This window comes from Haliotis asinina, chromosome 5 (assembly GCF_037392515.1).
Source record: "Haliotis asinina isolate JCU_RB_2024 chromosome 5, JCU_Hal_asi_v2, whole genome shotgun sequence".
NCBI lineage: Eukaryota > Metazoa > Mollusca > Gastropoda > Lepetellida > Haliotidae > Haliotis > Haliotis asinina.
In genome coordinates this window covers 28,091,310-28,105,193 of record NC_090284.1, presented here as the reverse complement: position 1 = coordinate 28,105,193, position 13,884 = coordinate 28,091,310, and the positions used below count along the sequence as shown (strand labels likewise).

At 41.1% G+C, this 13,884-nt stretch overlaps 2 protein-coding genes across 2 annotated transcripts in view; one reads left to right on the top strand and one right to left on the bottom strand.

Moving 5' to 3' along the window:
• The window catches only part of LOC137283640 (SPRY domain-containing SOCS box protein 3-like), a 445,038-nt gene that overhangs the window by 245,371 nt on the left and 185,783 nt on the right, over positions 1-13,884 (top strand). The gene's annotated exons all lie outside the window — the stretch shown is intronic.
• Positions 413-4,039, bottom strand: LOC137283829 (uncharacterized). The gene is made up of 2 exons (XM_067815512.1): positions 3,445-4,039; positions 413-2,928 (listed from the first exon to the last, which is right to left on the bottom strand). The coding sequence occupies exons 1-2, from the start codon at positions 4,037-4,039 to the stop codon at positions 413-415; spliced, it is 3,111 nt and encodes a 1,036-aa protein (XP_067671613.1).

Genomic DNA, 13,884 nt, shown 5'->3' with positions numbered 1-13,884 from the left:
GTAATATTGCCGCTGTTCATACTCGAGCCAGAAACAGACAATCCAGTGATCAACGATTATATCGATCTGAGGAATTGGAATACTATGACAATTCAGCGAGTCTGACCACCCGAACTCGTTAAGTCGCCTTTTACAGGTTACTGAAGATCACTTTACTGGTTCAAAATGTTAGGAGGATCAACGACGCACATTTGCATTGAAATATTTGTACCAACTCTTTATTACTGTTATGTACAATTTAATCATACGATGATTTTTCAGTGGAAACCATTGTCTATGGCACAGCAGGGTTTAGAGTGTCCAAAAATGATTTTGTGTCCAGTTTTGATGAAGCTAGAGAATGTTCAAGTGTAGTATTTATAATAGCATATATAACCTGACCTGATACCTGTCATTTCGGGTGCATGGGTAGCTATGACTGGTCATCGGTAACGTTTTGCGAGCGTTGCATCTCGATCTTATGGCCCTTGAAAGACTTCCAGGGAGAAAACATGGATATGGTCCGTGTCCCATCCGCGGAGATGATTGCAGTTTTCCCATATCCTACACCCCAGCAAGGCAGCATAAGGGAACACAGGGGGGAATGTTGGTCTGCAACGGAGGGCGAGGTCTTCAGGTTCACGGTAGTTTTATTGCCTTCAATAGATACCAACACAGTCGCTCGTCTGAAGGACCTTGTCATGATGTTCAATTCATAGGCTGAGTTGTTAAAAGCTATGTCTACCCTTGAGATGTCCATGACAGGAAATGGAGATAGGCCATTCGAGTCATCATTGCCCATCACAAACACTGGTTGCGCATCTGGAGACTGATCGGGGTAGAAGAGAGCACTGCCGTTCTGGTTGAAGATGAACTTGGGAAGCATCTGTGCACTTCCATCCTCTGTGCTGGACAGGATTAAAGACGTCATCTCCTTTTTGCGACCTGACCCACGCATACGCACCCTCATCTTCGGACCTTGTCTCTCTTCAACTCCGTCTAAGGATGTAGTGTCAGATTTAGCCAAATTAACAATATTGCCACCAAACCCAAATGTAGGGTTGATAAACGCCAACGGCAGAAGAGATCCAAATGTTTCCTGAAGGTCAAGTCTGAGGAAATGTAATCCGAATGGCTCGGACGCATTTGTGAAATTCAGTGTCATGTCAAAATTTCCACTTCCTGCAACAAGAAAGGGGAAGGTCCATGTCTGCCAAGTAACAGAGTTGGTAAACCGTTTTGGAGAAAGTTCAACGCTTTTGTTGGTCTCAGGGTCGGTGAACCGTGCGGATATATAGGCTGGTTTGTCCATGCAGCGGATACCAACAGTGAAGATGCTGCTGAAACTCCTGCCAAAGATGGTCTCCTGCATAGTAGAGTTCACGTTGAAAGTGAGGGTGAGATATCTGGTGTTAGCCGGATCAACAATCACAGGGAACATTTTGTTCTTTTCATTGCCGTTAATGATGATGACGTCCTCCTCCAAAACGTCGTCAACAGTCTCACAGCTACGTTCTCTCTCCCCAGATTCCCACACGGAGTACACTTCCATCGGGTCGCCTACGTGTTTCTGATCACCCTCAGAAACACTGCGCCTGGTTCTGTGTTTGTCTTGGTCTTTGGATGACTTCCATATAGACATAATGATTTCTGTGACATCACTGGCAAAAATGTCAAAACGCGTCATACCGTTTGAGCACTGTAACTGGCTGTAACGAATCATTGTTATAATCTGTCTCTGTGGACATTCAAAGAGATATGATTCGTCATAGGTAGTGATATTCCTGAGGTCGTCGGTACCTGTAGCTGGTACGTCGAGGCCACTGATGTTGTCAGCGGATCTATTCTTCCTTGCAGCACTATCACCACCACCTACAGAGCTCAATGTAGTGTTATCACTATTTCCAGCAGGTCTCTCATTATTGTTATTTACAGTATCTCTGTCGTTACCATTGTTTTTCGAATCTCTATCATTGCCAATATTTCCAGTACTTCTCCCTTTTCCATTGCTTCCAGTACCGCCGTTATTGTCACTGCTTCCAGTATCTCTCTCATTGTCATTGTTTCCAGCACCTCTTCCATTGCCATTGTTTCCAATACCACTATCATTGCCACTGTTTCCAATACGGCTATCACTGCCATTGTTTCCAGTACCACTATCATTGACATTGTTTCCAATACCACTATCATTGCCACTGTTTCCAATACGGCTATCACTGCCATTGTTTCCAGTACCACTATCATTGACATTGTTTTCAATACCACTATCATTGCCACTGTTTCCAATACGGCTATCACTGCCATTGTTTCCAGTACCACTATCATTGCCATTGTTTCCAATACCACTATCATTGCCACTGTTTCCAATACGGCTATCACTGCCATTGTTTCCAGTACCACTATCATTGCCATTGTTTCCAGTACCTCTCCCATTGCCATTGTTTCCAATACGGCTATCACTGCCATTGTTTCCAGTACCACTATCATTGCCATTGTTTCCAGTACCTCTCCCATTGCCATTGTTTCCAGTACCGCTATCATTGCCATTGTTTCCCATACGGCTATCACTGCCATTGTTTTCAGTACCTCCCCAATTACCATTATTTTCAGTGTCTCTTCCAGTGCCACTACCATGGCCTCCGTTTCCACTGCCCCCTGTAACTTCACTGTTACTGTTAGTGCAGCCGTTACCATCGCAGTTGCTTTGTTGACCGCTATTATAACTTCTGCCTGTACTCCCTCGGCCTCCATCAACATCTCCGTTGTTATCAGTAGAGCCGTGGCCTTTGTCATCGCAGTCACTGCCCTCACAGTTACTTCCATTGCCGTCTTCGTTCTTGTCTCCACAGTCGAAACCGTTGCAGATACCACTCTTGTCTGTGTTGGCAGCTGGATCAGTCGTGTCACAGTTGTTGGTGCAGTCTTGGTGCTTTGGCGTTGTGGAATATTCTATGTAATAAACGAAAGAAACCCATAGAGTCAACGTATTTTTCACACAACACACACGTCCCCTTCAAAAAGTACCTCTGAATGATTCCTTCTCTATTCGCTACCGATCACCATCTACTGATAGCCTACAGGTGCTGACAGAAACATCTAAGTCTGAACCGTCAACACTATAGAATATCGGTCTCTTTTATCTGACGTAACCGATTGCACTGGACGTAAATGGCAGCTTCAATTTATGAACAATTCCAACTTCAGTGAGTAGGTGCAAGCATGCTTATGAGGATTTAAGGATTAAAGTCCGCTTCGAGTGTGTAAACGATGGCCATGTCACTTTGAAACCTGATGTCTGATTAGCTGTAATATCACAATTTTAAGACCAAAGTCCACTGCGAATGCATAAATATCATGAAAACCTGACTATGACTAGCGTGTGTGTAATTATAGGATCAATTTACGCCAGGAAACCCGATGTCCGCATGTGCATAAAATTCATTATTTTACAAAAAAGGTTCTTACCATTCTCACTCTCTACTAGTCCACCGCTGGATTTGTCGATAGTTGTAGAGGACCTCTGCAAGCATTTGGACGCTATGTTTCCGGGACACAATATATCATCTAGTCTGTAGTTCCCATCAAACACTATTGAAATCTCATCCAGTTCGACGCCGTAATCATCTGCCTCCACAACGGTCAATGTCAAGACGTGACTTCCGGCAGGTAGGCTTACTGGACGGCCAATGGGACCTGTATCCTCGAATATATTCCAGTAGCTCCCAAATGAAGTCTCATATGACGAGTTGAAACTGCCGATGACATTCTCGTCGATGTCTACAACGACAATGTCGGACTCCCCGTCATTTGAGAACTTGACGTTGCTGATGGTTACTATGTCGTCCTCAAGAAGACATACCCTGACTGAGATACACTCCCCGGAGAACAGCCAAACCGTCCGCTTGTTACCTGCTTCGGAACGAGGGAATACACGCTTGCTATCGATGTTACTGTCCTTTGCAAAGTCTTCCACCTGGATATTAATGACGGATGCAGCTGCAAAGGCCACACAAACAGCAAAGATGCTCGCTTTGAAACCACCTTCTCTTCTAGACGCCATTCTCCTGGAAGTCTGATAGTCTGAGCAGCGAAGGCTGATTTTAAAGGTTTGTTAGCACTCCTTGTGTACATACTTTATGGGTGCCCTGGGAAAGTAAAAACCAGTTGTCAGCGTACACGTTACAATGCGCTTGAACAGGGGTCGTATCAACAGGATCAAGAGCAACATAAAAACAGGAACGTACAGTCCATTTGACTGAAATGTGGACCAGTCAATTACAATTTAACTCGAAAACTGAAAAAAGCACAATGAAACGCTGGTCATAATGAAGACCAACTCAGTGGGTTTTATGCAGAATTTATGTCCTAAAAAGTAAAAAAAAGTTGTTTAACTATTATCAAAATATTGACACAGTTTACTATTTGTTATGAAAGAGGAGTGCAGGAAAAGGTACTAGTATTCGAGATGCACGTGTCACAAGTGCCGACAAAGTCATTGATTCATTAACCTGTGCTGTGCCGTCTCCATCCTTTTCGCACTCTTGATATTTTGATGACAGTTTGCTAAACAACTCTCTAAGTTTTAGGACATACATTCTGCACAAAAAACTCACAGAGTTAGTCTGATGTTTTGGTTATGATCGGCTTTCGTAGAGTACTATGTGTTAATTAGATTTTGAGTTAGAGTGCGATTCATCGGCCTGCTTTTGATTCAAACAGACTGTTTTCTTTAAATAAGATTGAGAGCAATGACTCTGATTCACATTCCAAGTTGGAATGGTAAATGCATGTCACCATACCAATAGACCAGTTAGACGCCAGAGGTAAGTTGAGGCGGTGTTTGGTAGGATACAGGATTTGAAGTAATACGTCTTTAAGGCATTACATTTGACATAATTATACATATGTGCTATTCGTTTGAGCTATCTGTAACATGAACAAAACAATTTAAAAAACATAAACTTTTGACACCTACCCGTAACTTATATGTTAAAAAACGTTCCGGTTGAAAATAGTGTTTACCCTGCCAGTTCACACCTGCCCCTTAATACCCCCACATCCCCCGGAATCTCTGTGTAGCCCCCACCCTTTCGATCTAACAACCGCTCAGGGTATGCTCTACTTCAGCGCTCCACTAGTCTTCGCACCCAGGCGGCACATTCTAGCAGGAACGAACACTTAAAAACGTACCCCAAGAGTAATTTATCTCTATAAAGTCTTGTTGAAAGACGATTTAAATGGCTGTATTTCGACGGTTCAACCGGGGAGATGTCTGCGTATATCAGGATGAATACACTGAACCAGAACACTGGAGATGGTCTCTGTCATGCAGTGACTATTTCTTCAAACCTTCACGACTGAACTGTTACTGTGAGGACACTAGTTACTGTCGGAATTCGAATAAAGAAAACTAAATAAAATCCAATTACAATTTTGGATTAAGTTGACACAATGCCAGATGGAAGAGAGATAATATACTCTCCTTCACTTGCAGGTGTATTGCTGAGTTGTTGAACCAAATGCAACGTGAACAATGTTTTAACGAAACTGAATTTAGCCACCAAACGAGAATGACATTCGTGTTTGTTAGTACTGCCATCATAGTAGTGGCGGACACTCATTAACGTGACTGTAAGCACAATATACCATGAAGGATTAGAAGGGTACTGTTAAGGAGCATGGAGACGGACTGACTCATAGTTTCCAGTGCAGTAAAACATTAAAAAACGAGCCAAGCGGGAAGACACGCATTTTGAACGACATTCTCCTTCAGTCCACCTGAGTGCAAATGGCTTCTGTGCGGAAGAACGGACCTTTCCACAACAGTTTGCATACATGTATACAGTAGCAAACGAATATAACATAAATATGTATATGGTTAGGAACACATTAAAGGTAAATCAATAAAACAAATTACCTTGAACAGTTTGCACAACCTAAAAGCTATAGCTTTATTTGGACATACTGTCACAGATTCTTGCTGTCACGAGCTATTCGCAACCTAGGTCTTGACCCTTTCAAAACATTTTGGATAACGCCTTGAAAACTTGTAACTATTTTGCTGTTAGTGAAAATTATTTGATAACCAAAGAAGCCATTACGATGCGCGGCACATGGGTGTATGTTTGTAGACGCACCCATGAAGTCCCCCTGTCAAGTTGCCATGTCTGTGATAGTTGGAGGATATGTAAACACAATATCGACATGCTATTAAAACATGCTGAACATCAGAGCAGCTTCAGTTGTCCCGTAGCTCTAACTGGTGCCGAGAATCTTGGGGTTATCCCACCTAGCTTAGCCCTTCAGTACGACTTGCCTGTGTAACCTGTGTAACCCACACACACACACACACAAGTGAGAACAGTGTGTCCACACAGTGGAGGAATGACTTATTAATGCTTTGGAAAGCTCCACACTGGCTCAATAACCCATGTAATATACGAGAGTGATACCCATGGTTGAATGCCATGACATTAGTCAAGGCAATATTAGTCAAGCTCCCGGGCCAGACCAGATTAGTCACCACTTACTCACTTAATTCCATTACTCTAGTCCTGTGCATATTATTTAGCATGCCACTAAACGTGTGTGTGTATCCTAGTGAATGGACGTTTAAAATTTGATACCCTTATTCAAGAAAGGTAGTCAATCGGCTGTAACAAATTATCGCCCTAACTACACTTATTGGTTGTGTTGGGAAGTTGTTTGAATGACTTGTGTTTAAGCATTTTCATAATTTCTTTGTGTCTAATGATCTGTTATACAAATACCAGTGTGGCTTCCGGAGAGATTATTCTACAGTACAACAACTTGTAGAATTTTATGATCTTTGTACATCACTTGAGAACAACGAATACTATGGAATAGTCTTTTACGATGTAACAAAGGCATTATCCAATCCCGTGGTATTGAAAGGGGGCGTTCCCCAGGGGTGAGTTTTAGGCCCATTTCTTTTTCTTCTGTATGTAAATGAGATAGCCCTTAAGCTACATTGTATAATTCGGCTTCTTGGTGACAATACTTCACTCGAACGTTATCAAAGGACAAACGTGATGGAAAGAGTCATGAATGAAAACCTATTATTATTAAGCGACTGAGCAAAGGTCTGGTTAATTTCTTACGATCCGAAAAAATGAAGCTATATATAATAGCATTTACTTTGAAAGATGGCTGAAAAGATTTGAAAATTTGATAGCTGCGTTATAAAAAGAGTCGATTTTCATAAACATTTGGGTTTAATTTTCATGTCTAACGGGAGATGACATCATGATGTTGAAAGCATTGTCAAAAAGACATCAAAATGATTGGATTCGATTCCTTTAATGTCTCATCTATATAGACGGCATATCAAATAGTGGTGGTGGAACATTGTTGCTGTTTTCAAAAGATGGTGGCAATGGAATAATAAAGGAGAATGTACAATTACTGCACACTAATGAACTCATTTCGTAATTTACAAGCCATATCTAAATATTTGCCTGCCTTACATAATACTCTAAGAAGTTGAATAAGCTTAAATACCGATGGGCATTTATAATAATATGGTTTGATATACATTATTCTATGTATAATGTATAATGATGGACATTTCAGTATAAAATGCAACTCATCGTCAATATCATCTTTTACACATTAAACATTTAACACGATTTATGTTTGGGTATCTAACCATATACCGCTTAAGTTATGGGAGCTGAGTCGGAATTGTGATGAGTACTTCTTATAGAGATATGGAATACATTCAATGAACATTCAACACCAGGAATCGACAGGCACGTACACACACTCGGGATTATCGAATCATTCAACATCAGCAATCGACAATAACGTACACACTCTCGAGATCTGAGAATCATTCAATATCAGTAATCGACAATAACGTACACACGCTCGGGATTAGAGAACCATTCAACACCAGTAATAGACAATAACGTACACACACTCGGGATAAGCGAACCATTCGACATCAGCAATTATCAACCACTTACACACACAGGATTAGCGAATCAGCACGTACGTTTTCGATACACGAGTTAGACACAAGAAATTTGAAGAGCCATTGAACTGTACATGCCTTTAATTGACAGCCCCTGATCAATACAAGATGGGCACGTTCCAGAACTAGCTTCTTTCCACTGACACAGATTGCTATTGAGTTGTGTGTTGTGCTCAAATTATCCTGTGTGTAGTGACATCGTGCATTTTGTGGTAACAGTGATGAAGGGGACCACTGTCTTGAGTGCCTTGTCTTGTCTGAGAAGTGATCAAGTTGTCATGTGTGTAATGACGAATTTTTTTCTACACCCTATCCGCGGGGAGCACGATGGTTTGTGTATTTTAAGCAGGTTAATTTTCCCACAGCGCTACAACAAGGACAAGAGAGAGGAAGAGTCGCAGCTGTGAAAACCATGTCCATAAAGGTCAGCTTGTGAGAGTTTACCTGAAGGGCGGGGGTAAATCTGTGCATGTAATTGTTTACCAAACCAGACACAAGATGGTTTAGCACTGCGCTGCTACAGTCGCATGGGGGTGACAATTAAGGTGTTCCCCCTGTAATACCCTGCATATCTAACATACGGCTCCATGACTTCCACGACCGCATAACTTGGGGCAGGATTTGTAGTACAATAGTGCCTGTCACTGAATTTTGTTCAGTCAGTCAGTAGAGATGCTGGTTAGTAAATTTCTGAGACTATCACAATCGTATTCAACTGTAATGATGATACAGAACTTATGTCATATACATGTACATTTAGTTAACGAAGAAAAAGTTATCTGTAAAAGGAATTCTAGGGTGGGGGTAGGGGTGGGGATGGGTCAGCTTCCCCACTGTCTTACTGGTCTACCTATGGCCCTGGTTAGTGATGAAATTAATCTGTAAAATCTTCCATGCTGAAGAAAAGAATGAGGGTCTTTGCATTCAGAACGAGACATGAGATCTTAACAACCGACCGTTGTCACATGCAAACGTTTGTCGTCACTGAAAGAAAAAAAAGAATGTCAGCACACTGCACAGATTCGGTGTGTATGATTATGTATTGGTTATATCTTTTTTGATATATTGGAAATGTGGTGGTCGTTTCGATAGTTTGAGTTTAAATATGTTGAATTTAGTTGTATTTATTATCAGATTTACAACATTATTTTGCTTCTCTTCATAGCCAAAAAGGATATGTTGCTTGGTTTTATTCCAGTTTCCTCTTCGATCCATTCTTCTATTTCTCTCCAGATATGGTAACTTTTGTACATTCGTAAAAGAGGTGTGTTAATGATTCACTGTGAGTTTTACAGAAGTCACATTTATTCTTGTCCGTATATTTCATCTTATGTAGGAGGTCGTTCGTGGGCAGTATTCTGTAAATGATGCTGTACTGAAACCATTGCCGTTTGCTGTTAGCATATTTGCGGAAGGGTATATAATATATATTTTTCTATTCGTGTTCTGTTGGAGTCCATCTAAAATTGTTCTACCAATTCCGTATGTGTTTACTGGTCTTTACGTCGAAAAGGTTTGTGTATAAAGTGTCACAGAATATTTTACAACATTTCTGCGTTTCACATACATCTTTGATGACGTACGGCAGAATTTGCGTTTGAAGTTTAGACTTGAGTTTAATGCTTTTGCGTTTAACATAAGAGTCAACAGAATCGATGATGCTGTGATATTCAAGGAAGTTGACGCAGTATTATGTAATCAATGGAAATTAGACTGGGAAAAGGAAAGTTCCACCCTTTTAGGCATCACCTTTACACACAACCTGGCGGAAAGGAAACCTATAAGGAGAAACTAAAAGGCATTAAGTCAACCATGAATCTATGGTTACAATGTGACCTAACTCAATTAGGAAGAAATGCTATATTAAAAAGCTTAATCTGACTAAAACTCAACCATCTACTCGCGCTGCTTCCAGAACTTAATGATAAGCTAGTCAAGGAAATCGAATCGCTCTGTTTCCGATTTATATGAAAAAAAAACACCGATAAAATTAGAAAAAAATAATTGCAAAAGCATATGATGAAGGGGAATACGGGCCCCAAACATAAGGCAGATAATATCTTCTAAATAGATATCATGGATTAGACGACTATTGAACGGAAGACCCAATTCAAAAATCTTTGAACTATTTCTTACCAATAGCACGCGATCATCTCTCAGCCACCTCATAAATAATAAAGAAAACCTCGAATGTAAACTAACAAATCGAAGAACAAATCACGAAGAACAAGGAATGTCCTGAAATGCTGGGAAGTATAATTAGACTGTAAAGGTAAAACTGCTTAAGACGAATGCCTTTCCAATGCCGTATGGCACAACAAGAACGTCAGAATATATAGGAGGAACACCTTCTATAAACACTATTCTGAGAAAGGTATCCACTACATTAATGACAGAGTTGACAACGACGGAAATTATCTCAATCTTTCTTTCCGTCAGTGGAAGTGCCATATAAAAACCAACTTCCTTGAACATCACAGCATAATCAAACCATTTGATCTGGTCCAACTGATCAACCCGTCTGTTGCGTTTGAAGATGCTAACCCAGACTCCATGTCTTGCTACTCGCAATGCCACTTTGGCGTTTGTGCGGCCGACTTAAGACCTGTCGGGGTTTAAGGGCTCTACAGGCGTTCTTTAACGCGAAATTAGTTCGCTTAAGTACCAACATATACATAAACTCTAAATGTTACATTGTGTATTCACATCTTCTGGGCGCGGGAGCTGCGCTAACCTACACTTACCATCGTGATATGCAAAGTACGTGATATAGACTTCGTGCTATTAGGATTCTATGGTAGTGTGGGTTCTAGAATATGCAAAATCGAAAATATGACATATGCTAGATTCCATGCTCTGACCAATGATTGCTTGCAGTTACGGGTGTCAAGCGGTGAGACTTAAGATACCTGGCGAGTCACCGGGTGTCTTATTTACAGGTGTCAGGTGGAAAGTGAAGAATTCATGGTGTTAGTTACGGGTGTCAAGTGGAGAAGATGCATGATGTGTCTGTGAAATGGAGAGACGTATGATGCAAAGTGAATGTATGACAAGTTGGCTTGTAAAAGTATGTTGTTAGCTTCAAACTAAGAGATGCAATGTCGTTTGTTTGTTGTTGAGGTTTGTTAGGTGCTGTTCATGGGACTCAATGCCCATCAATAAGGCATCAGTGGTGACCAGGGAAAGCCATTCCTACAGGGACAAGATGCAACAGGACAAGATGATTCACCAAGCGTATAAAGCCTCTAGCTCACAAAGAAGCCTGGTGTAATCAACACTGAGTGATGTCAGAGGCTTTTCCCGTGAGTCGTCTGTTACTGCATATGTTGCAGAGAGAAACGAACACAGCTTTGGGGCTCCTTTGGGGGAAGGCTAAATCATGGAGTGGGGATGTAGTTCATTGGGTTGCAAGATGGACCTCAATACCACTCTCCATAGGTCATCTGGAATCTGGAATCGACTCTTTTTGAACATTCTACAAAGATGTGAAATAGCTGGCGGACATGTTTAACTCTTCACTCTCGGAGTTTTAGAGAAACACGCTCCAGTCAAGCTTATACAGGTCTGACGTCAAGAGACTTCTCCCTGGCACAGTTTTGCTGTGCTATTGTTGCTGAACGTTGCTGGGGACAAACACATCTGGAGATTAATCATCACATTTCCAAACTTGCTGGAAATGGCGTCAACAAATGCATCCATCCGGAAAGCCAGATCTCTTTACTTCAAAACAATCTACACATACACATCTAATGTTGATATCCCTGCACCCTCAACAAACTGCTCGGGAAGACATCTGACGTAGTTCTATCACAGGCAGAAGATGTTCCTCTTGGCAATGATTTCCAGCATTACTTCTATAAGAAAATGACTTTGTCGTGAGTTTGTTAAGTCTGTGTGATGGAGTCTCTTATCAGGAGTTCCAAGGAGAACACTTCACGTCTTTCACACGTGTCTGAAAATGACATTCAAATCTATAATCTGAGGCAGATCCATTTCAACCAAGTTTTGTTGAAAGTACAAGACACCAGTCTGTTATCACCAGGATTGTCAACTTCAGTCCCTCATGTGAACAGTGCTTTACACAGGCCCTCACAAAACCTTTTCATAAACAAGCCATCATCTGTACCTCAGAAATTACCGACCAGCCTTTAATCTTTTGTTTCTTTCTAAAATTCTTGAAAGAAGTGTCGAAGTCAGATGCTTGGGCTTTTACAGAACTTTGATCGCATTGATAAGTATCAATCTGTTTACAGGACTGCACGTAGCACCTATATAACTCTGGACATATATGTTCTGGACAACATCAAGATGTCCGTAGATGATATTGCCCTGCTGTTAGACCTCTGAGCTGCCTTTGATACTATTGACGTTGCCACACGGCTATCTGGCAACAGATTGAACAAACAGACAAATCAGAGTCCTGAGATTGTTTTCATCATGATCTAGAAGTCTGTACAACATGACATTGTCAAACAGTCATATTTTGAATGTGGAGTGACACAAGACTGGGCTTGAGCTTTTCGACCGATACTGTACACGATGTACACCAAACTTTTAAGACACATTTCTGATCATCACATTGGGCAGCACTTCTTTGTTGATGAACATTTTTTACCAGTCAGCAGAAGGCCTGGGATAGCATGGAGTTCTGTCTCAGTAATGTCAAGTCCTGGATGACACAACAAACTGCCCTTCAGCGATAGTAAGAAGACATGTTTTTTCTTCACATCAAAGACAGCAGAAGTGTCAGTCATGTCCATTGGGCAATCCTCAATGCTTAAAATTTTGGTGTTTACTTGAACTCAAATCTATGAGAAGTCATATCAACCACTTACGAAAAACTTCCATCTCTGAAATACTGGTTCCACAAATCTTAACTAATGGAAGCAACGGACCCCCTCATTCAAAATATAGTTTTATCACACTTAGAATACTGTAACAGTTTACTATTTGGTATTTCTGACGAACAATTACAGCGCCTCCTGAAAATACAGAATCAGACTGTTCGCTTCATCAAATGACTCCAGATCAGTGTGAAGATTGAATTTAATCTTCTCTCCCTTGTATATCAGTTGATTAACAACACTGGCCCAGCATACCTCCAGGACTTGATAACACTATACAAACCAGAAACATCTCTCCCCTCCAGTAATCAACTCTTGCTGGATGTCCCTTTGTATAAGCTCAAAACCTTTGGTGCACATTCATTTTCTCATGCTGCTGCAAATCTCTCCCATCAGACCTTAAACCTCTCCGTCAATGCCTGGGTCTTGAAGTCCAACCTCAAAATTCACCTCTTTAAGAAATATTTGAACACTAACTTTCCTCTACATAGAACTTGTATAACTGTTATATACCTAAAGCGTGTTCCTGTGGTATGTGGATAGGGCACTATACAAGTACTCTTGTTATCAGCTGATCTTGGTACAAACAGGCGATCTTTGGGAAGGGGGGAGTCCCACATTTCAGTCCCAAGAGCAATCTCTATGGATGACGATGTCATGCATCTTCACTCCTCGAGAATCACCAGTCACTGTGCTATACACCCACTGTACATAAGTCTCTCCATGTCATACACCCACTGTACATCATTAGTCTCTCCATGTCATACACCCACTGCATCGTTAGTCTCTTCATGTCATACACCCACTGTACATCATTAGTCTCTCCATGTCATACACCCACTGTACATCATTAGTCTCTCCATGTCATACACCCACTGCATCATTAGTCTCTCCATGTCATACACTCACTGTTTGGGTTGTGTGTTGGCATATTTAATGCATTGCAACATACTACGATTCATGTTCCCCTATTGTGATATATTGGGACCTTGAGTGTTTGACAGTGACACTAATTGTACATGTAAATCCTACTTACTGCATTATAAGTCTCTAAACATGTAAGTT

What these genes read in the sequence shown, in the direction of transcription:
- LOC137283829 (XM_067815512.1), bottom strand. Translation starts at nt 4,039, where the DNA reads ATGGCGTCTAGAAGAGAAGGTGGTTTCAAAGCGAGCATCTTTGCTGTT. An exon ending in ACTAGTAGAGAGTGAGAATG is followed by an intron (nt 2,929 to 3,444) that starts GTAAGAACCTTT and finishes TTTATTACATAG; the next exon opens with AATATTCCACAACGCCAAAG.